At 37.8% G+C, this 25,603-nt stretch overlaps 1 protein-coding gene across 1 annotated transcript; it reads right to left on the bottom strand.

Moving 5' to 3' along the window:
* Nucleotides 1-1,192: 1,192 nt before the first annotated feature.
* LOC133303295 (ethylene-response factor C3-like) lies at nt 1,193-1,852 on the bottom strand. The gene has a single exon (XM_061503180.1). The coding sequence runs from the start codon at nt 1,850-1,852 to the stop codon at nt 1,193-1,195; it is 660 nt and encodes a 219-aa protein (XP_061359164.1).
* Nucleotides 1,853-25,603: the final 23,751 nt, after the last annotated feature.

Raw genomic sequence — 25,603 nt, 5'->3', positions numbered from 1 at the left:
GTTTTAGGCACTTACTTTTAAATTTTTAGTATGCATAGACTTTTCCCTTTGAATTATAAATTACATCAAGAGTCTCTAAAGCTGCATTTTGTTACATAATAATGGAAACTTCATTTGTATTTGTGTGAAGTTTCAGCTTTTGATATTGTGTTCTTGGAACTGTACTGAACGGAATATTGTGGTTGTTATACGATCTCTTACTCTAGAGGGTTTTTCTTGTATGTATAGTTGAAGTTTGTATTGGTGACGGTAAATCACAATGTGTATCATTGTGAGACAAGAATTGTTTCATGGAGCAGGAATTCTAGGCTTCCTTATACCTGATGCATTCAATGAATTTGAAGATATTTCTTTGTTTCTTTTACTTTTTGTTATTATCAGGATCTTGCACATGTATTGAACGCTTTTCTGGTTGTTGTGGTTGTGAAATTCTCATTTGCTAATTACAAAATGGGATGTAGACAAAGGGGTGAATATGAAATATAAAAGAGAGGTAACAAAACGTTTGTAAATTACTACATGTTATATTGATGAGATTCTTTAATCGTATTTGTGATGCTGTGTTATTTTATCCGATGTATTAAACATAAAATTATTTTTGAGCCTTCACTAAGAGTTTAAGCTTTTAGAAAGGATTAAAAAATAATTTTATATTTAAGACAATATACATATGCATGTCAAGATGAATGTTGCTATAATATGTTAGAAACTAGAAAGTGAGCTAAACTTGATACTTTTCAGCATGTCTTGTGAATATTTCTAGGAACAAATTATTCAAAGATTGTCTAATTGGAATGCGAAGCAGCACCTAAAATGTACATCTGCAGGATGAAGGATAATATTTGGTGGAAGAACAGATTCAAAGTACATCAATTCAGGAACCAAGAAAACGAGTGACCAGAAAGAATTCAGGTTTCAACTAAAAAGGAGTATCAACGATTTGATACACTTCTGAATTGAAGGCTGCAAATTCCACAAACTCTCTACCTAGTCTCTACTGGTTGACCAGCATGATGATTCTCAAATGCTACGGTCAGTTGAATTCATTGACAACATTTTATTTCATAGGGGATCAAATATTAATAATAATTTGCTTAGTGGAAGACAAAACCTGAACCTGCCCTAGCTGGATCATTGATTTTGTTAAAAAAAAGGCTAAAAATAACAAGGAAAAAAAAATAGTGAAATGGATTTATTCGAAGCAGCTAGGGCTTGCACTTTGATCGCATATGCTTAAAAGTTGCTCTAGATATTCAACTCCCAAGTCCTCTAGCACCACCACACTTGAGGGCGGTGACTCTGATTCCTGTTTCCTTTTACACTTCCCAGCTTTTGATGACAAATTTCTTTGGATGCAGTGCCACTTCTTGAGTGCAAGTGCAGGTGAACAACCTTGCAAGCAACCATATTCGATTTCTTGTAAAGATTCTTCGACCCTTTTGACTGGAAAATTGAGTGCAGCTTTATGGCCTCTCATGGAAAATGCAGCTTGGTCATAAGCTAAAGCAGCAGATTCTGCACTATCAAAGGTTCCAAGCCAAACCCTTGTGCCATTCCTCGTTGTATCTCTGATCTCTGCTGCAAATTTTCCCCATGGCCTTTTCCTTACACCTATATACGACCTTTCCTTAGTCTTCACTTCCTTAGCTTCGGACTTAACCACCAATTGGTTCGGTCCGTTGTCGTTTCCTTCGGTTGGTGACTGTGAATCCATGGAGAAGTCGATCATATCGAAGGAAAGAGAATCATAGATAGAGTCACGAACACCACTGCTTGAAAATGATTCGAACAAAATGTCAGAAGGCTCCTGCAACATCTCACAATCTGGGTTCTGAAAGAAAGGGGAAGTCATAATTTAGAAAATGCTTTCTGTTCACTTCTTGATCTTCCTCTCTTGGCTATAATTTATTTGCCTCGACACAGCATATTCAAATATTAAAGTCAATTGTTACTTGTAATCTTGTAGAAGGCTTATTAATAAATAATAATTTGGGCTGTGTTGAATACACGACATCGCTGACAGAGTTTTTTGTTGTTTTGTTAACATTATCATCAATTTTTTTTATGTGTTTGCACATAAAAATGTTACTTTTCTAAAACAGATCGCACAAAAGCTCTTTTACGTTTGTAATTTATACTATGTTAAAATTAATTATCTTATTAAAGTTTTAAGCGTTAAATTTTATACACAACTTTATATCCCTAGCTAACTATTCTTTTTCATTAATATAAAGCTAAGAAAGTTAAACTAGTCATTTAATATAAAGTCTATAATTTTAAAAAAAATAATATATTTATTTTTAAAATTAAATATCAAAGTAAATCTCAAACATTTGTCGGTAAATTAAAGGAACGAAGCATACGTGCCAAAATATCTGTCACCGTCAGATACGAAGTCAATAACGACTTGACCAAAATCAATGATTTATGTTCCCTCGTTAAATGTTTTTTCGAAAACATTTTTTTGGCAATAATAAGACGGCAATGTTGACCGCTACAAAAAAAGAGAGTAAAAGGTTAGTTTTTTTAGAGAATCATGATTTTCCGTTTTTATCTTTTTGGCATCATTTGCTTATTAGAGTTTTGGTTGGCTTTTACCCATAACTGAAGAGAATTCAAGAGGTCATGTGTTGTACCTGGTGTATTAATTTAAGTATGGTATTAAGTATAGCAAAAAAATTAAGAAATTATTTAGAAATTACTTTACTTTACACTTGTGATTTAATTATTTGTCTTCATATGAAAGTGTGAGTTAACTTTTTTCATTTCCTTAACATGATATTAAACTCAATTAATAGTGTTATAGAGACCATAAGTCATTTCACCGAAGAACAATAAAAAAAAAAAGACTCACTTTATCGCTATACTAAATACTGAACAACCAATACTATTTCCAAAATTGGGATTACATGTCTCCACCATCAAATCCAATATTTTACTATGTTAAACTAGATATCTTAAACTTTTCAACAACATATAACATTAACCATTTGAATAAGCACAGCCAGAGTTACACAACTCGCAAGACGACTACTTCAAACTAGACTTCCGAAAGTAGGGCAGCAACTTTAAAATAAAATTAGGGTTTATCCACTTATCTATAGGTCCTAAAAATTTATAAGGTTATAGATCTTTGAGTTGGCTTTATATAAGTTCAAGTTTCACTCAATTTGGAGTTCTAAAGCTCAATATATGCGTATTTCACTACGCTATGTCAAAAGCACTGTGTGCTGGCGCTTGAGGCGCCAGCTTGGTGCTAGAAGCGCCAGCGACCACAAATCTCTATTTCTTGCGGATGGAGGTGCCAGATTGGGCCTAGAAGCTTCAACTTGGCACTTTAAGGACTATGATTCTCTGTTTCTTGGTGCTGGAGGCACCAAAACGGTGCTAGAAGCGCTAGGAAATAGGGAACATTCGGAAAAAAAAGTCCAAAGTTCCCAATTAGGTCCTAGACCACTTCTCAAGAGTATAACTCCAAACTTACACCTTATAGACCATAATAATAAATTATAACTAATGATTCATTATGATAATTGTAACACCTTGTCTGCAGCCGGCGTATAAACATCACAATGATATTAAGCGTAGCTTGTTTAATTAAATAAACGCGAAAGCTAATTATCAGATTCACAATTAACCACGCAATCATAATGTGAATTAAATTTTTTCCTTTTTATTTTTCCTTATGTATTGCAAAACGCGAAAATATCACTAGTGCTCATTATTATATTCATCATTAACTAATCTCTTTATACATCCATTTGTGTCAGGATTTGTATCTCAATTGTCCTTAATATCCTTAAGACATTTTTCAACTTATAACATCATAGTGAATCATGCAATCAGACAGGCGTCAAACATATTGCCTAGCAATCCATTGCATAGGCCTTTTTTATACTCATCATGGTCTCAAGTAATAAGTAGCATAGTATTCATATCATTACAACACATAATCAAAATAAATATTCAGTGCTTGAACAATATGAGCTTATACATATTTTCAACCAACAATAAACAAAGCTTATTAAATAATGGCAAAGACAACTTTTATGCTCTCAACATCATAATATCATGTCCCGTACAAATATATATATCACAATGCATGATAGCAATAAATATATCAGATCATGCCCAAAATCTCTATCCAGGCCTTTTGCCTCTAGATGCACCAACCTCATCGGTCTCAGTACCTGAAATATGTTCCCCACACGAGGTATAACCATCTCAGTAAACTAGGGGTCCTTTAAGGATTTCTCCACCCCTAAGTTCACTTCAGGTGTAAAAGAAATAAAACGACAAAATACAATATATATATATAATGCAATGCACATAAACTCAAGCACATTTTTCCCCACGCTATCAGCCGTCACATGAACTCTCAATCATTTCCTAGGCCCTTGGCCGTCACAGGAATATACACTGATCAAGCAATTCTCCAGGCCATGGACCATCACAAGAATGCTCAGATTGATCCGTTCCCCAGGCCCTTAGCTGTCACAAAAACTAATATCAATCACTTGGCCAGGGATCCCATCAAGTATGCAACATGCACAAAGTATCAACCAACATATATCCCACAAAGCATATACAGATAAAATGAATTATACCATACTTCATGCAATTACATACACCACATATAAACCAATGCCCCCCTCGGAGCATGGTTGAATAAATAGGGGATTAACCCCAAGGCCAAAAGCTTTTCTTTTGCCGCAATGTCCTCCAATAAAATCCTGGTGTCCAAGAGATCACAATCACAAGCTCTAGCAGTATCACAACGAAGAAGCTTCAAATCAACAAGGTGAAGACTTCTCTAGCTTCAAACACCAAAGACTTCTCTTCGAAGCCCCCGAACCAAAAATAGCAGCAACTATAAACTCCCAAGATGAGGTTTTTCCTCTTCCAAAACACCTAGTCTCAAGGGTTTACAAGAATGGAGTGGTGGAACATGAAGAAAGGTTGTGACTTTTGCTTATTTCTTGGGGAAGAAGATGAAACCCTATAAAAGAGGGTATGGATCGGCCATGAGGGAAAGGAGGATTGTTGTCTTGCATTTTTCAAAGCGAAGAAATGAAATGGAGAGTGAAGGGAGTATGGGTCTAGGTCATATTAGTGAGTGCCCATTTAACCAATGGTTAATTACTCACCTACCACTCACTTAATTCTCTTCCTAATTCAACTTAGTTATTTTTGTTGTCATTTAACTTCATAAAATTTAGGGAATAATAATAATGATTGATCTATCCCCATGTTTTGAGTAATTTTGCCTATTGCATTTTTTACCGCAAAATACTCAATATTGACCGTTTTATCAAAAATGTGCTCTAACTTAAAATAATTAAAATAATTCAATATCCATTTAATAATTCCCTTTTAATTATTATTAAATTTATAAAACCCCAATCTAACGATTTAGGTTCTTACAATAATAAACTATCTTCAACATCAAGCCATCAATTCACTACAAGATTAGTCTTGACATTAATATACTCAAAAATCAAGATTTACATCATATTTGGCATTACTTTCAATCAGAAAAAATTATGACCAATATACAACTCATCAACAAGATTGTCCAAATGTACATATCCAAAATGTTGGTCCTAATATGTCACTAGTTAACATAAGCCAAGCTCAAAAGAATGAAACTCTCAATTACTAAACATGCTTCTTGCCCTGAGAAGTCTCAGCTCCCTCAGTTGGAGTACCTGAAACACAATCCCCAAACAAGGTTAGATGACAATCTCAATAAACTCGGGGTCCTTAGAGGATTCCTCCACCCTTGAGCTCGCTTCCTGCATGAAAGGTTAATACACATGGTATAACAAGCATCATATAAATAGGGGCAATACATAATTGATTTAACTTGTGCACCCAATGCACTAGGATCACTCCAATGATTGTACCTCAAAGCTAGCCTATATGTGGAACTTCTAAAAGTCATACCTCTTATGATAAATTCTCAAGGGAAGTCCATATACATGTTCAAATGGCCAAAGAACTAAACAATCAATTTATCAAAAAATCATTCAATTGCATATTAGTCTGTATACTAATCCTTCACTCTAGCCCCTAGTGTTGTTCATTGGCCCGTACACCAATGCACAACTTTATATGAATGCAATCATATCATACAACTAACAATCAACCAATCATCCAATATCTTAACCATAACTCCAAAGGAATATGATGAAACAACAAATGAGATTAATCTCAAGGTCCAAGAATTTACCTCTTAAAGTTATATACACTATAACACTTTGTGAGTCAATATCAACAAAATCCAACACTAATCCAACCTATTCACAAGGTGGAGATCCAATCAACATCGCATATAATATATCAATAATCAAGCTAATACTCATAATTCCTTAAGAGCAAGAATTTTGGAAACTTACCATATTCTTGAAATTTCAAAAACACACAATCTTAGCTCAATAGTTATTTTAATCCGATTTCACCACCACCAATAGCACTCCTACACACAATATTGAGGGTTCAAGCTTTAATTCCAATATATATATCTCAAACCCAAAAACTCTCAATTTCCCCATAAACCCTAAAACCCACTTCATAAAGTCTAACAAAACTCACAATGAATTCAAGGAAGCTTACTTCAAAAGCTCCAAAACAAGAATAAAATCAGTTTCTTAAGCTCAAATGGGTGCCAAAGCCTTTTCTTCTCCCAAGCCCTATGTGTAAGAACCCGCACCGTTAATTAAGGTATTTAATTAATTAATTATGCAAAATTAGAAAATGATTCCATAATTGACCCTAATAATTATTATGAGACTTTAATAATTATAGTAAGTGAGTAATAATGCTGAAAGTCGCTTTTCGGAAGAAAAGTGCAGATACCGGTTCTGCTAGTCGGTATAAATGCATACCGAAAAAGTATCCCGGAAAATTATAATAAGTGCATGTTAATTACTAGAATAATATGTAGGACTTTTAAAACGAGTTTCAAGTCCAGATAATGAGAACTGGTGCTAGAAACCGGTACTAGCTTGGAAAAGCGCTTACCGGAAAGGTGCTCAGAAAATTATAAGAAAAATATGACAAATCTTTGAAAATTATGTAGTTTCATAATTCAAAGTTTGGGATTAAAATGCTAAGCGTAGCAATTAAATTTAATACTGTGTGTTTTATGGCTAAGTGGCTATATATATGCATTTTAGCACATAACCCTAGGCATACCAGAATTCCTACGTGAAGCACTTGGTGGGCTGAGGGTGGTTTACTGTTCCATTGCCTCCTTTCACCATTTTTGAACTCAAGTTGTCACCTTTACTTGATTTCTTCCCTCTTTGAGCTTGTATACACTTAAGAGCATGCATGGTGAGGAAGTGTGAGGGTGTATTCTGAGTTTCCATCCTCTGTGTGTGGGTGAGGGTGCTGGTTTTGGGTGGTTTGGGTGCTGAAAGCCATAGTCATGGCATTTTGAGGTCCAAGTGGTGACCTTTGGTGAGAAGAACCAACCTTTGTGAAGCCATTTTCGTGCATCTTCCTTGAGTCAGACTTGAGGGGCTGTGTTGAGCTTCAAGAGCATCTTTTTTCTCTGTTTTAAGCCTTTGGTATGTATACCAACCTTTGATCATGATTTTAATGCTTAAAAATGAAAGCTTGATGCATGTTAAGGCTTAAAGATGATAACTTGTTGTTGAGTAATGTTGAACACACCTAGAAATGCATGTTTAGGTGCTTTAAATCGGTAAAAACCCAACCTTTGAAGGATATCTTCACGAAATGCAGTTTCTGCATTCTGTCGTGAAATATCCGGATATGTGCCCGAACAATATCCGGATATTGGATATCCGGATATGGGATTTGGACATCCGGATATTAGATATCCGGATATGGGATTCTGGATATCCGGATATTGCATATCCGGATATGTCCAGTAAGATATCCGGATATGGTCCCGAGGAATATCCGGATATTCTGGGATTTCGTAGAACAGTAGTTGTGCTGTGTGTACAGTAGGCTATTGGGGGTTTGTGGACCCTAGATTGATGAAGTTGAACTTCTGTAATTAATAAACTAAGTCAGAATCAAGTGATTAAGGACTTATGGCTGGGTATGGAGCCTTAAGGCGTTAAACGTAAGGAGAGGCGTTGTCTTTAAGTTATATGCTTGTGTTGCATTATTATTGATATAGTATTGGTCCATAACAGATTGTGAATCTGCTGTGTTTGGACTTTGAGCTGTGGACTCTTGGCTTTTGGAGTTAGCTTGCAAGGTAAGCTTTCGTGTCCTCGGTTTAGCCATGTTGTGGTCCCACATGTCCCATGGGGGTATGGTTTATGCATGTTGTGTACATGCTTTTCGATATTTGATATGTTGATTGAACTTTACATGTAATGGCTTTTAATATGCATGTGTTGTTTCATCTTGACGGGAAGCCTGAGTATGTAGCGCCATACAAGACGGTGTACCGGGGTGAATGCAAGTGGTACTTGCACGGTGTGTAGGTGATAGACGTATACCTGCACTGTCTCTGGCCAGTAGATTAGTAGTGACACACATGACATGATTATCTGCTGCATTGCATTTTTTAGAAATGATAAATGATAAACTGTTTTTGAACTTATATTGCACATGTAAGTGAGCTTGGGATGGAAGATCCTTGAGGACTCACTGACTTACTGAGATTTCTAGATTAGAGATCTTACCCCACGTTTGGGGAATGCTTATTTCAGGATCAGGTAGTATGGGTACTGATGCCTCAGGCGGCAGGAGGCCGGAGCTTAGCTGATTATGTTGTTTCTGCTTATATGTTAGCATGACTGGATTTGGATGTTGTTTATGTTTCCGCTATTTATGATATGTTGTTGTTGAGATTGATGTTGGGCATGTTGCCTTATTTGAGTGAGCATGGGGATTGTCCATGACACTTTCTGTTAGTACTCGTATTTGGAGTTGTATAAACTGTTAGATGGTCCGGTCTACGTTGTTGTAGTTCCGTGACTAGAGCCACACTTATATTATTTATGTTATGAGGTATTTCAGTTAGCTGTTTTATTGCAATTACATACAGGCGATCTTTTATTAATTGATTATTAAGCAAGATTGGTAATGTTAATGGCATCATAATTGAAAAGAAAAAGTAATTCCGCATTTTAATTAAGCGCAGCTTAATACGATATTATGATAACATTACCGGATATATACGGGGTGTTACACTATGCACACATCATATAAAGAGGGAGTAGGTTTTTGTTGCTTGGTCTCTTAATCCTAAGTGGTGGCTTAATGAATATGGAGAGATGAAGGAGAAAATGAGGAAAAAGAAGAATGATGCTCCAACGCTAGATTTGGTAGGATGAAGATCAAAGGAGAGCAAGGAAGCTTTCTTTCTTCTCAACAATGGGGAAAAACATGAAAACCAAGAGGAGGAGAGTGGCTATACGATGGAGACAAGGGGAGTGAGGAGAGAGAATGTATTTAGCTTTTAAGAGAAAATATATTTTGGGTCCAATGTCCACTTTGCCCTCAACTTCTCTCTTATTATAGGGTCTCTTAGATAAGGTTTTTTGAATCTACTGGGCTTTAAATGGGTACATCATACACTTAATTTATTTTGAGCCTCACCCACTTTGAATAATTTGTACTTTTTTCCCAACACTATTATTATTTGTACTTTTGCCCCGAAAAGTGACTTAGTTCTAAATTAGACTTTTCATCTAATTAACCTTAATTACACATTATTCCCTAATTAATGTAATTTAATTATTCAGGTTATTACAGATGGCAGAGAATGATGATGGTTGTAACACCCCGTGTATACCCGGTTTGTTAACATGTCATCGTATTAAGCCACACATAATTAAAAAAGCGGAATATCTTTTTCTTTTCAATTATGACGTCATAATCAATTACCAAGTTGATTACTTAATTCTTTTCAAAGCGTTGCCTGTATGTAAATTGCAATTAAACTTCTAACTGAAATACCTCAATAAATAAATAACTGAATGTGTCTCTAGTCACGGAACTACAACACGTAGACCAGACAGATCCTGATAGTTTATACAACTCAATTAAACTAAAACATCGTCAAATCAAGGTGGCATGGACAATCTCTATGCTCACCAAATAAACAACATACTCATCAAGTCTCAAAACAAACAGCATGATAATGGATAAGGCATAATCACTAAACAGGAACATCAACATAATCATCAAGCATATCAATCAACTAAGCTCCGACCTCCTGCCGCTAGAGGTCTCAACCCTTGGGTTACCTGAACCTGAAATAAGCGCCCCAAATGTGGGGTGAGATATCTAAACAGAAATCTCAGTAAAGCAAGGGGTCCTCAAGGATTTCTCCACCCCAAGCTCACTTACATGTGCAATATAAGTTCTAAAATTAGTTTAACAATATAAATTCCAAAATCAGTGCAATGCAACAGATAATCATGTAATGTGTGTCAACTATTCTACTAGCCAGAGAAATGCAGGATTTATATACATCTATTAACCACATTTAGTACAAGACGCCACTTGCACCCACCCACAGAATCACCGTATTGTATGACGCCACATACTCAGGCTTACCGTCTAGATGGAATAACACATGCATATTATAAGGCCTTTGCACTTAACAGCTCAAAAACATTACAAATCCTCAAAGCATGAAAACACATCATGCATATAACCATCCCTCCATAAGGTATGGTGCAACCAAACAATGGCTAAACTGAGGACACGAAAGCTTACCTCGCAAGCTAACTATCCAAGCCAAGCTCACACTAGCTCAATGCCCACAAACAGCACAAATTACAATCTGTTTATACAATAATTAATCATCAATAATCATTGCGTAAGATTCCATTAAGTGATTAAGGCTTTCCAACTCGTTTTAAGTCATTTAATGCAATTCCTGCAGGAGGTATTCGAATACTCCTCGATGAGTATTCGAATACTCCCTATCTTCCGAAAGTATTCGACTACTTTCACTTAAGTATTCGAATACCACAAGGTATCCGAATACTTTTCCCCCCAGTATCCCAATACCACCAGGTATCCGAATACAAACACAACAGTATTCGAATACTACCTAGTATTCGAATACTTGCTCAAAGGTATTCGAATACTTTTCTTCCCAGAAAAGTATCCCAATACTCCTGCAAGGAGTATTCGACTACCAAGGGATAAGTATTCGAATACTACCCGAAATGTATTCAAATACTTATCAGGCAGAATGCAGAAACTCGAGTTGTTCACTGCATAATTCCATTTTTAAGTGTTCAAATGCGATTAGAAGTCCAATGACTCCCTAAACAGATATTCATTAACATGTTAGGAACTCAGAAACACAGTCCTTAACTCAAATGATCCAAGTTTTACTTTTTAATGGATTAAACAAGCTTAAATCATCAAAATACCAAAGAGGTTTTCATGGTATACCTCAAGGCTTCAAAACTCCGAAAATGAGACAGAAAAGAAGTCCTCTACACAGCATCTAGTTTCTGTCCCTTCAAGACTACGAAAATGCAGCATAAGATGGGACCTTTATGTAACACCCCGTATATATCCGGTAGTGTTATCATTACATCGTATTAAGCTACGCTTAATTAAAAATGCGAAATATTGTTTTTCTTTTCAATTATGACGTCATTATCAATTACCAACTTGATTACTTAATCAATTTCATAAAATATTGCCTGTATGTAAATTGTAATAAGACATATACTGAAATACCTCAATATATATAAATAAAGTGAGTATCTAAATCACAGATCTAAATCACGTAGTACAGACAATATCCTGATACATTATTACAACTCCAAATCAAACTAAGACATAAACCAGTCTATGTGTCATGGACAATCCCCATGTTCACCAAATAAACAGCGTCTCAACAAGATAAAACATAATCATAAACTGAAGCTAAAAACATAAAGCAGCATCCAACATGTCAGCATAAATACAACAAATCTAACTCAGCTCCGGCCTCCTGCCGCCTGAGTTCTCAACATTACCTGAACCTGAAATAAGCGCCCCAAACATGGGGTGAGATCTCTAAACTAGAAATCTCAGTAAGACAAGGGGTCCTCAAGGATCTTCCACCCCAAGCTCACTTACATGTGCAATATAAGTTCTAAAAGCATTTATACCAATATCAGTTCCAAAACTAAGCAGTGCAACAGATATCCATGGCATGTGTGTAATCACTATTCTACTGGCCAGAGAAATGTAGGAATACGTCAATACCTACATGTAGTACAAGGAACACCGCTTGCACCTCACCCACAGCCTCACCATATTGTATGTTCTACATACTCAGGCTTACCGTATAGGTGGAACACCTCCATGCATATCAACAAAGCACTATCATATAACAGCTCAACAGCATTTCCAAAACATCAAAAGCATGTAACACAGCATGCATATACCATACCCCCATGGGACATGGTGGAACCACAACATGGCTAAATCGAGGGCACGAAAGCTTACCTTTAAGCTAGCTATCCAATGCCACAAGCTCAAAGTCCAAATACAACAGTATCACAATCTGTTATGGACCAACAACATATCAATATTCATGCATCTCAAGGATACAACTTAAAGACCACACATTTTCATTACGTTTTACGTCTTAAGGCTTCTAACAAAGCCACAAGCCCTTAATCACATGATTCTGACTTAGTTCATTAATTACAGAAGTTCAACTTCATTAACCTAGGGTCCAAAAACCCCCAATAGCCTATTGTCCTCACAACACAACTACTGTTCTTCGAAATCCCAGAATATCCAGATATTCCACGGGACATATCCGGATATGCAATATCCGGATATCTCACTGTCCATATCCGGATATATAGATTCCCATATCCGGATATCCAATATCCGGATATTTCACGACAGAATGCAGAAACTGCATTTCGTGAAGATATCCATCCAAGGTTGGGTTTTTACCGATTAAAGACACTTAAACATGCATTTCTAGGTGTGTTTGACCAACCCCAACGTTAAGTTATCATCTTTAAGCCTTTACATGCATCAAGGTTCCATTTTTAAGCAAAAGAACTCAAGTTCAAGGTTCAACCACTTACCCTTAGCACCAAAACAGAAAGGGTGATGCTATTAGAGCTCTCAATGAAGCTCCTAGGTTCATACTAGAAAGGTACACAAAAATGTATCACAAGATAACTCTTTTCTTCACAAAGATTGGTCCTTGGAGCAATGACAACGCAAGAACAAAGCCCCTCAACACTCTAGTCAACAAGTCAGCCCTCAAGGTACTCCAAGACAGCCTCCAAACTCAGAAAAATAGCTGGTCACAACCCTCACAAAGCTCACCCTCACCCCAACCAAGTGTTTGCAAGCTCAAAGATGGAAGAAATCAAGTAAAGGTGACACCTTGGTTAAGAAAATGGAGAAGAAACCAAGAGGCACTATTCTGGTCAGCCACCCTCTCCCAAGCACGTTCAAGAATTAGTTATCTAGGGTTGTGTGCCCTTAAAAGCCATATATATAGCCACTTTAAAATAAAACACACAGTATTAGCTTTAATTGCTATGCTTAGCATTTTAATCCCAAACTTAGGATTCTTAACCTACTCAATTTTACAAGAATTATCATATTTTTATTATATTTTTCTAAGCACCTTTCCGGTACGCGTTTTTCCATAGCCAATATCAGTTTCTGGCACCAGTTCTCATTATTTGGACTTGAAACTCGTTTTACAAGTCCTATATATTATTCTAGTAATTATCATGCACTTACATTAATTTTCCGGGATACTTTTTCGGTACGCATTTATACCGACTAGCAGAACCGGTATCTACACTTTTCTTCCGAAAAACGACTTTCAGCATTCTAAATCACTTACTATAATTATTAGAGTCTCATAATAATTATTAGGGTAAATTATGGAATCATTTCCTTATTTTGCATAATTAATTAATTAAATACCTTATTTAACGGTGCGGGTTCTTACATTCACCCCACATTTTTAGAATTTTGTCCTCAAAATCAGAAACATACCTGTCTGAAACTCGGGGTACTGCCGGAGAAGCTCGTCCTCACGCTCCCAAGTACACTCCTCAGGAGTTCTTCCGGTCCACTGCACTTTGACCATAGGAATGATTTTGCTCCTCAGCTACTTCTCGCCGCGATCGAGAATTCTGAGTGGTCCGACGGGAGTTTTCAGGTTCTCCCGAACCTCCACATCATCCGGTTGCACCACGTGCGAAGATCTGCTATGTACTTCCGAAGCTGAAACACGTCGTGGATGTTGGCCAAGTTTGGAGGCAAGGCAAGCCGGTAGGCAACAGGTCCGACTCTACCAAGAATCTGGTATGGTCCTATATATCGCGGGCTCAGCTTCCTCACTCTGAGTGCCCGACCAACACCGGTGACAGGAGAAAGTCTCACAAACACGTGCTCACCCTCACTGAACTCCAGCGGACGATGCTTGACATCATAGTAGCTCTTCTGACGATTCTGCGCCTGCTTCAACTTTTCACGGATCATCTGGATCTGCAAGGTGGTATCTTGGACAAAGCCCAAGCCAAAAAGCTCCTTGTCCCCAACCTCATACCAACAAGTAGGAGTCTGACACCTCCTACCATACAGTGCTTCGTAGGGCGCCATGCCCAGGCTAACATGAAAGCTGTTGTTGTAAGAAAACTCAACCAACAGAAGGTACCTATCCCATGCCGAGCCTTGCTCCAACATGCAAGCTCGCAACATGTCCTCCAAGGTCTGGATGGTCCTCTAGTCTGTCCATCAGTCTGAGGGTGATAGGCGGTACTCAATCTCAACTGCGTACCAAAAGCCTCCTGCAGCGCCTCCCAGAACTGAGATGTGAACTTCGGGTCCCTATCACTGATGATACTCTCGGGCACCCCGTAAAGCCTCACAATCTCGCGAACATATAGCTTGGCCAACTGCTCTATAGTGAAGCTCACCTTCACTGGAAGAAAATGGGCAGACTTTGTCAGTCTGTCCACAATGACCCAAATAGAGTCACAACCCGCCTGAGTCTTCGGCAATCCCACCACGAAGTCCATGGAAATACCTTCCCACTTCCACTGTGGTACTTCAAGAGGTCGAAGTTCACCAGACGGTCTCTGATGTTCAATCTTCACCTTCTGGCAAACCAAACACTTGGACACAAAGATAGCAACATCTTTCTTCATGCCCGGCCACCAGAAGTTCTTCTTCAAGTCTTGATACATCTTAGTAGTACCAGGGTGGATAGAAAATTGGCCCTTATGGGCCTCTGCCATAACCTCCTCGGTCAACGGACCTCGAGGAACCACAATCCTCTGCTGAAACAAAAGCAATCCATCATCATTCCAAGACACGTCGTCTTGGTTCATCACATAACCCAGACACTCTCTCTGAACTTGTGCCTCTTTGATCTTTTCTAGCAGCTCGTTCACAACATCTGCTGCTTCCTTCTCGAGAAGCACACTCCCACATGGAGCGGTCACTGCCAGGTTTCGGAACTTCTCAACCACATCGAAGTTACCAAGTAACAAACTGGATGAACTACTGGATTTCCGACTCAAAGCATCAGCTACCACATTGGCCTTGCCAGGATGATACCTTAGCTCGAAGTCGTAGTCCTTTATGAACTCCATCCATCTCCTCTACCTCATGTTCAACTCCTTCTGGTTGAACAGGTACTTCAAACTCTTGTGGTCACTGAACACCACAAACTTCAAACCAAAAAGATAATGCCTCCAAATCTTGAAAGCAAACACAATAGCAGCCAACTCCAAGTCATGAGTAGGGTAGTTCTCCTCATGAGGTTTCAACTGCCTCGAAGCATAGGCAATCACTTTGCCCAACTGCATAAGCACACAGCCTAGCCCCTTCCCCGAGGCATCAGTGTAAAGCTCAATCTCAAGCGCAGGATCAGGAAGGACGAACACAGGTGCAGTAGACAGTCTCTCCTTCAACTCCTGAAAACAGACCTCACACTCGTGAGTCCACACAAATGGAGTCTCATTCCGAGTAAGGCGAGTCAATGGCAAAACCATGGTGGAAAATCCCTTGATGAACCTCCGATAGTAACCTGCCAAACCCAGAAAGCTCCTTACTTCTGTAACTGTCTTGGGTCTCTCCCAATCCAGTACGGCCTCGATCTTGTTCGGATCCACTGCAACTCCTTCAGCAGAAATAACATGCCCAAGAAACTTCACAGACTTGAGCCAAAACTCACATTTTGAAGGCTTCGCATACAGCTTCTTCTCCTTCAGCACTTGCAAAACAATCCTCGGATGCTCCTCATGCTCCTCCTCCGTCTTAGAGTAAATCAAAATATCGTCAATGAAGACGATCACAAACTGATCAGGTACTGCTGGAAAATCTGATTCATGTAATCCATGAACACAGCAGGTGCATTGGTGAGTCCAAACGGAATCACCAAATACTCAAAGTGACCGTATCTCGAACGAAATGCGGTCTTCGGGACATCCTTCGCCTTCACCCGAATCTGATGGTATCCGGACCAGAGATCAATATTGGAATACACACAAGCACCCCTGAGCTGATCTAACAGATCATCAATCCGAGGGAGGGGATACTTGTTCTTGATTGTCACCTTGTTCAGCTGCCTGTAGTCGATGCACAATTGCATTGTCCCGTCCTTCTTCTTCACAAAAATGACCGGTGCTCCCCAAGGAGACACACTCGGTCTAATGAAATCTTTCGCTGAAAGATCCTCAATATGCTTCTTCAGCTCTACCAGCTCCGGTGGCGACATCCGGTATGGAGCTAAAGAAATTGGCCCCACACCAGGCAACAGATCAATGGAGAACTCTATCTCCCTCTATGGCGGAAACTCAGGAATCTCCTCAGGAAACACCTCAAGGAATTTCCTCGCCACAGGTATGCCAGTGATATCCTCCTGTGTCCCACTCACCAAACCTCCCAACATGACATATCCATATGCCCTTGCTCTCAAGGCTCTCCTAGCCTGCTGCAACGAAATGTACGGCAAGGAACTAGTTGTGGAATCACACAGAGACAACACCACACGCTTGGCACAACAGTCAATCATCACACAATTTATGGACAGCCAATCCATGCCCAAAATAACCTCCAAGTTGGCCATCAGCAATCCTATCAGATCTACCGAGAACTCGCGACCCTCCCACTGAAACGCTACATCGCGATGAACAGTGGTCGCATCACACTTTTCTCCGGTGGCGGTGGTAACCCGCAACGGTGGAGAAAGCACATCAATAGGCAACTCAAGCCCCACAGCAATCGGGGTTGCAACAAAAGAATACGTAGCCCCAGAGTCAAACAAGACATCCACAGGTGAACCACCAATGGTAACAGTACCTCTAACAAGGTTCGGAGCTCGATCCGACTGCTGACGATCCAGAGTATAAACTCTCCCAGAAGATGGTGGCACTGCCGGTGCCGAAGTAGGTGGAAGGGGAACCATCTGAAGTGGCACTGCCTGCACTGCAGTAGCCCTCGCCGTCGCCGATGGACAGTCTCTGGAGAATTGGCCCTCCTTGCCACACTGAAAGCAAATCAACTGACCGGTAGAACACGACCCAAAATGAGTCTTCCTGCATCCCGAGTGTAAGAACCCGCACCGTTATTTAAGGAATTTAATTAATAAATTATGAGAAAATAGGAAATGATTCCATAATTGATCCTAATAATTATTATGAAGCTTTAATAATAATAGTAAGTGTTTAAGAATGTTGAAAGTCGCTTTTCGGAAAAAAAAAAGTGCAGATACCGGTTCTGCTAGTCGATATAAATGCGTACCAAAAAAGTATCCCGAAAAATTATAATACGTGCATGATAATTACTAGAATAATATGTAGGACTTGTAAAACGAGTTTCAAGTCCAAATATTGAGAACTGGTGCTAGAAACCGGTACTGGCTTTGAAAAGAGCGTACTGGAAATGTGCTCCGAAAATTATAAGAAAAATATGATAATTCTTGTAAAATTGAGTAGGTTAAGAATCCAAAGTTTGGGATTAAAATGCTAAGCGTAGCAATTAAAGTTAATATTGTGTGTTTGAGACTTAAGTGGGCTATAAATACCCTTATGATGGCACAAAACCCTAGGAAACAGATTCTCTACGTGAGTGTGGGGCTGGTCAGCTGCTGGTTCCATTGTTCCATTGCTTCACCACCATTTTGTGAGCCTTGTGACCTCTCTTCTTCATTTTCTCTTCACTTTGTACCTTGGGTGAGTGGGAGAGATCATTGTGAGTGTGAAAGAAGCACTTTTCCTGAGTGTGGTGGCTGTGTGGAGGCTGTTTGGGGTTTGAGCTGCCTTGTGTGAGTGTGTGAGCTTCTTCCTTGGGTTGTTGGAGCTCCAAGGAGCAATCTTTGTGAAGAAAGATCCTTGCTTGGGTGGTATTTTCGTGCACCCTTGAAGTCAGAACCTTGGAGTTGTTGTGTGAGCTCCAAGAGCACCCATTTTGCTGAGTTTTGAGCTTTGGTAAGTTGTACCAACCTTGGTCTTGAGTTTTGTTGCTTAAAGATGAAGTCCTAGCATGTTTAATGAACTAAACAAGTAACCAACTGTCACGTGAACATAAATGAACCTTAAGATGCATGTTTAAGCTTCTGGAAATGTTAAAAATGGTACCTTGGAGGGATATCTTCACGAAATGCAGTTTCTGCATTATGTCGTGAAATATCTGGATATCTGCCCGATAAATATCCGGATATGGGATTTGATGGAAATCTGAATATCCGGATATTGTATATCCGGATATGGTCAGTGAGATATCCGAATATTGCATATCCGGATATGGTCCCGAGGAATATCCGGATATTCTGGGTTTGCGAGGAACAGTAGCGTACTGTTATCCAGAACTGATCTATGGGTTTATGGACCCTAGTTGAGGAAGTTGAACTTCTGTAATTATTTTATGTAAGTCAGAATTGTATGATTAAGGGGTTATGGCTTGTGAGAAGCCTTAAGACGTAAAATGTAATGGAAATGCGTTGTCTTAATATTGTATGCTTGGGGTGCATTATTATTGATATAGTATTGGTCCATAACAGAATGTGAATCTGCTGTGTTTGGACTTTGAGCTGTGGACTCTTGGCTTGGGGTGTTAGCTTGCAAGGTAAGCTTTCGTGTCCTCGGTGGTTTAGCCATGTTGTGGTTCCACCATGTCCCATGGGGGTGTGGTTATATGCATGCTGTGTTACATGCTTTTGATATATGAAATGTTGTTGAGCTTTATGTGTTAATGGCTTTTAATATGCACGTGTTGTTTCATCTTGACGGTAAATCTGAGTATGTGGCGTCATACAATATGGTGATCCGGGATGAATGCAAGTGACGTCTTGCACTAATTGTGGGTAATAGACATATACTTATTCCTGCATTTCTCTGGCTAGTAGAATAGAATTGACACACATGACATGATTATTTGCTGCATTGCACTATTTTAAAACTGATGATGATAAACTGCTTTTGAACTTATATTGCACATGTAAGTGAGCTTGGGGTGGAAGATCCTTGAGGACCCCTTGTCTTACTGAGATTTCTTGTTTAGAGATCTCACCCCACGTTTGGAGAATGCTTATATAGCATGAAAACTTCACAAGAGTGGGAATGGTATATAGAAGAATTGGCTAGGTTCTTTTGAAAAACCTTAAGGAGGAACTCACCAACTAGGCGCACAAGAGAGGGAGAGAATTAATGTATCAAATCAGATTTTTACTTTACTTATAATGAAAGTGGCGCACAAGTGAGTGAGACAAATGTGGAGTTGTTGCAATTCAAAAACCCCAACAACCTCCCATTTGAATCCTCATAAGACTAGGTCTTTATCTAGTCAAAATTCTGAACCAATGGTCATCATATTACCACAATTCATGCGCCCCTATTCAGCCCAAAAAGGGTCCAGATACATTTGAGCTATTGAATTCAAGTTTGAACCAACTAGCTCACTGATTCTCTCAACAACCAAATCTGATTGGAGCTTGTTGGTTTGACAAGATGACAATCATCTCCCACCAAAATGGCGCCCCAAATCAGCCCTTAGAGATCTCCATAGATCTTCTCTTGATACAAGGGATTTGTTCCAACAAGATCTCATCTTATCCTTTTGTGATGAAACAACTTTTCATAGTCAATTCAAATTCGAATTCAAACATTTAAATTCAAACGTTCAAACATTTAAATTCTAAATTCAAATTCAAATTTCAAATTCAAATTCAAATTTCAAATTCAAATTCAAAATTCAAATTTCAAATTTCAAATTTCAAATTTCAAATTTCAAATTTCAAATGTCAAAATTTGAATTTCAAATTCAAAATTCAAAATTCAAAATTCAAATTCAAAATTTAAATATTTGGTAATTAATTTAACTAATTAAATTAATTAGTAATATCTTGGACCATCCAAGCCCATTAACAATATCATGCGCCCTCTCCCTCTTAAGTGGGCTTCCAAACTTCATCTTGGGCTAACAAACATTATTAGGCCCAATACCTTTAATGCTATATCATAATGACATTAAGGTGTTAGTGTGTGACCCATTAGATCCAACATAGCCACTGACATAAATGGGCTCGGGTCCAACAAGCCCACAACCCATTTAATGATAACATAGAGCACTAGCAATGCTTTGTTGCCCCAGAGCTAGTTAGATTAATGACTTGATCATCCTATTACACATATTTGGTTGTCATATGTATTTCTTTTCGTCTCGGTTACCTTCCCATAAAACCTAGGGTAAGGAAGCGTATCAACCCTTGCGGTTTAGGGTAAGCTTTATTCGAAATAGGGTATCTTCAATTTACTGACTCTAAAGGCAGATCATCTCATGATCTCTTTTACTATGCATAGATTCCCGAGTCCCTGTAAATGTCATCCTGATTTCTCCGGTTTACAGATAACCTAATCTCTCATAGAGATTTGAAGAATTCCTTGAGCTTATCACCCTAGCCCTGTACTCTTTCAGGACAAGCCCAACAGTATACCTATGAGTCTCCATGTTTCAGAAAGACGAGGTATACAGTCAAAGCATGCCTTCTAGAACACAATCTAGGTAATAACTTCTGGTCTAAGGAAAGACATACCCAAATATAAAGAGACTACTCTAATAATACTCTATGTGAGATTTCCTCATAGAGTCTCTTTTGTGGGTCTGTTCAGTGCGAGTTATACCCTTATAGTTCCACCCACGACTTTAGCTAAGACATCTCCATATCTGTAGCTCATGAGGTCTTTACCTTGCATCCGAATACAAGTAGATAAGTCGTACTAGTCTTACTCGAGATCACTGATCCCCATTCTCAGTGTCTCTAGACTAGGAACATAAAATTAGGAATAAATATCCAGTATCCTTGAATCCTCATGTTCGTGATCTCATCACAGATACTCAAGAGATACCTATTTTATTCCAAGGGGTTTATCCAGTTACTCATATAAAATATTAACAGTAATATAGAGACAAAATATAAAACAGAATAAATAATGCTTTTAGTTATTTGCGACAATACAAAGGTCTACATAAGTTCTAATCTAATTAAAAGATTGTCTCTAGGACATCCATATACTAACATGGTCAGCTTAGGGAGAAGCAAGGCAGCCCCTCTCACGTAGGAAAACTGATTATCGCCTAGGGTTTAGGGCCAAAAGGAGTATTTATAGCGTTTTAATTCTTAGGCACACAGTATTAGCATTAATAGCTACGCTTATCATTTTAATCCCAAACTTTAGATTCTGGACCTAGCCATTTTTCTAGGATTTTTCATATTTTTATTTTATTTTTCGCAGTACATTTTCTGGTACGCGCTTTTACATAGTCAGTATCAGTTCTGGCACCAGTTCTCATTATTTTATTTTATTTTTTATTTTTTTTGATAACACAGTTCTCATTATTTTGACTTCAAACTTGTTTTACCAGTCCTATATATTATTTTAGGAATATTCATGCACTTATTATAATTTTTTGGAATTCTTCACCGGTACACACTTATACCCTGGAGCATAACCGATATCTACACTTTTCGTCTGAAAAGCGACTTTCAGCATTATTAATTACTTTCTATAATTATTCAAGCCTTCTCATAATTGTTACGGTAAATTATGGAATTATCTCATTAAACTCATAATTATTTAATTAAATTCCTTAATTAACGGTGCAGGTTCTTACAAGGAACATACCCAAGGCTTCAAAACAGAAGCTAGAGGTGCTCTTGGAGCTCTCTAAGAAGCCTCAACAATCTGACTACAAAGGTAAACGAAAATGGGGATCAAAGGTTGGTTTTTTCTCTTCAAATACCACTCCTTGAAGCTCAAAACACCAAAAAAAGGTAGCTCTCAACCCAAACTCAAAACTCAGCCTCAAGAACCCCTCCAAACTGAGACCAAACTCAGAAAAAGAAGCACCTTACACTCTCTCAAGCCTAAAGCACACTGACAGAAGGAGATTTGGTGAAGAAACCAAGAGGAAAGGTGGTCTGTTAGCACAAAAAATTGAGAGGAAGGGGTGGCAAGGGTGCCTGGTCTGAAGCTTCAGCAAAAGACTCACGTAGGAGGCACCAAATGACCTAGGATCATGTGCCAAGGCTATATATAGGTCACTTAAGTTTTAATCGCACTGTATTAGCGCTAATAGCTACGCTTGACATTTTAATCCCAAACTTAAGATTCTGAACCTACTCATTTTTCTAAGATTTTTCGTATTTTTATTTTATTTTTCGCAGCACCTTTCGGTACGCGCTTTTTCATAGCCAGTATCAGTTCTGGCATCAGTTCTCATTATTTCGACTTGAAACTTATTTTACCAGTCCTATCTATTATTCTAGGAATATTCCCCTACTTATTATAATTTTCCGGGATACTTTATCGATACACACTTATACTGTGAGGCAGAACCGGTATCTGCACTTTTCGTCAGAAAAATGACTTTCAACATTCTTAACCACTTACCATTATTATTTAAGCCTTATCATAATTATTAGGGTCAATTATGAAATTATCTCATTAATCTCATAGTTAATTAATTAAATTCCTAAATTAACGATGCAGGTTCTTACACTCATTACAAGTCTAGACCAATTATTACATAATTATGTATTTTGGTGTATTATGAAGTGTTCCTTTATTACACAATCAACCACGTAGTTTAAGCACCTTGCATAGTCTTAGAATCACACTCTAGGATCACTAAGGTAACTTAGATTATTTTCACTCATCCAAGCCATATATATACTTATTATAAGTTACTAAGGGGTTCCCATAAGCTCACTTAGCCTAAATATAACTTTTAATGTTTTCCTATAATTGTACATGCTTCTCTTTTCTAGTCAATGTTTGCAACCCGCTTGTTATAAGATTATCATATTTTAGTATGTTAATCTAGACTCAATTACCTTTCCAACAAGGTATCACATGCTTCATTTAGAGTTTTCTAGCTCTGGTTATCACCATTTGAAGTTGGACAAGCAAAGCTGTCTGCCAACTCTGAATAGAGCCCTAAATATCCCTTACCTTTTCTGAGATTATGGAAAATATACTAAACCAATTTCTCTCAAAAGCTTTCTGCCAACCGTTCAACTTTAATTCAACATATTATGAGTTTAATTTGAGTAACAACTGAAGGAGAAACAATTCGTGGAAGTTAGCCATGTACAACCCCTGCACATGGCCTCCCAGGGCAGTCTCCACTCAATAGAACCTAAAGAATGCTATACATCTTCAAATGGTACCAAATTTTGGAAACACATAGCTAACATCTCAAGATTAAAAATGATATAAGGCACATCCCTATAGGACCTCTGTGGAGGGATATATGCTCTCCCCAAGTTAGCTTAAAAACTGATCATTTAACCCTAAGTGTGTTTAATTAACAAACCTTAATTACCTTTGGTTAGCAACTCTAAGTCACTTTAATTCTTGGATTTTTCTATTATTAGGTCAAATTATGAAATCCCACTTAGTCACATTATGTCATGATACCTCAAGTTCACTAATTGTTTGATTAGTACTCCTAAACCCTAATTAAGTCCAATTTTAGGGTTTAAGATTTAATTAGTGTATTATGCATAGTCCAGCTTACTTAACCACTAGATTAATGCCCTAATTATGTCTTAATATTAATTTTAACATAGTGACCGTAATTTAAACCTACATGCCCGAATTGCTTAGGTGTTTAAATTAGGATTTTTAGGCTTATTTCTTAGTCCTTTCTTTAGTTAATTAGTACCTACCCTTAATTAATCCACTAATCTATATTTTTCTTATTTTTAACACAACTAATCCACATTATATCAAAGGAGGCAGATTTGATTAATTATATTTATTAGAGTTTTTAGCCATCCTTAATCAAGATTAGTAGGTTTCACTTAGAGATGACCCACTTAATTAATCTTTCTTAGTTTCACTTAGGATTTTTCCACACTTAACAACCCTTTAACAATTTTTAGTCAACAAACCCTAGTTCATCATGAGATGGCTGAACCATCATGTACCTCCTTCAGGGTTCAAGTTCGTTCTTTTCCATGTAATCCACTCAAGGATCCAAAGGTTGCACCATTACTCATCAAACCAACCATTTCATGGTTCAAAACTCACACACCCTCAAGAACAATCATCAAAACCAAACCATTACTTTACAAATTTTTCAACAATATTCTCCCCACCCACATACAAAATCGTGACATTCCAAGTGAGGAGGAAGGGCTTTTTGGGTCATATTTCTCAAAGTGAGGCTTACATCTTCAAGCTCACACCTTTAGCTCCAAGCTTTACCTTTTCCCACCAAGAAGGCTCCTTTAAACAAGAACACACCTTCAAAAATATGTTCATGAATTAGAGCTCAAGAACACAAGAGAAAAAGATGAGATTTTTCAAGAAAAGTTTAAGAAAACTTACACTATAAATCAAAGGAACCAAGCAAACAAGTGTTATTCTTCAAGAGAACTCAAGAACACAACTCTATGGTCCTTGAACTCTCAAAAACCGTGGCTGTATAGTGGTGTGAGGAACTCGAAAATTTGATCCACATCATGAAAATGATATGGTTGTGAAGAGGAGAGTGATGGGAGCAAGTTTGGTGAAGGAGATTTGGAGAGGTTTTGGAGGTGGAATTTTATAGAGAAGTGAAAGCAAAGTTTGAAGTTTGAATTTTAAAGAGAGAAGTGAGAAGCTATGTAGCACCGATACGACACGCGACACGTGACACGACACGACACGACACTCCGACACGTCAATCCTAAAAAATTATGGATTTCGACACGTTGGGACACGTTTTAATATTAAATAATATTTTTAATTTATATAGTGTATATTTCATTTAATATTTAATAAATTAACAAAAAAATGAAACTAAATTAATAATACCCATCAACATGTTATAAAGATGGAAGCTTTAATAAAAAAAATAAGAACTGGGATGAGAGAGAGATATAATATCAGATAGAGAGATTAAATCATATTAGAGAGAGATCAGAGAGAAGAAGATACAATAAGAGCGTGATAGGAATTGACAACAAATGATGCTGAGATAATCTCTTATCTACTTAAGGGGAAAAAAGACAAAAAGATAAAATTGATATGATCAGGTGGAAGCTTTATTAATATATTTTAACTTTTAAAATAAATAATTTTTTTAAAATAAAAATTAAAAAAAAATTAAAAAA

Source organism: Gastrolobium bilobum, unplaced genomic scaffold (assembly GCF_033153095.1).
Source record: "Gastrolobium bilobum isolate Gb01-03AN ecotype WA unplaced genomic scaffold, APGP_CSIRO_Gbil_v1 utg8503, whole genome shotgun sequence".
NCBI classification, from domain to species: Eukaryota; Viridiplantae; Streptophyta; class Magnoliopsida; order Fabales; family Fabaceae; genus Gastrolobium; species Gastrolobium bilobum.
The sequence above is the reverse complement of the archived record's forward strand: the minus strand, read 5'-3'. Positions and strand labels throughout refer to the sequence as shown.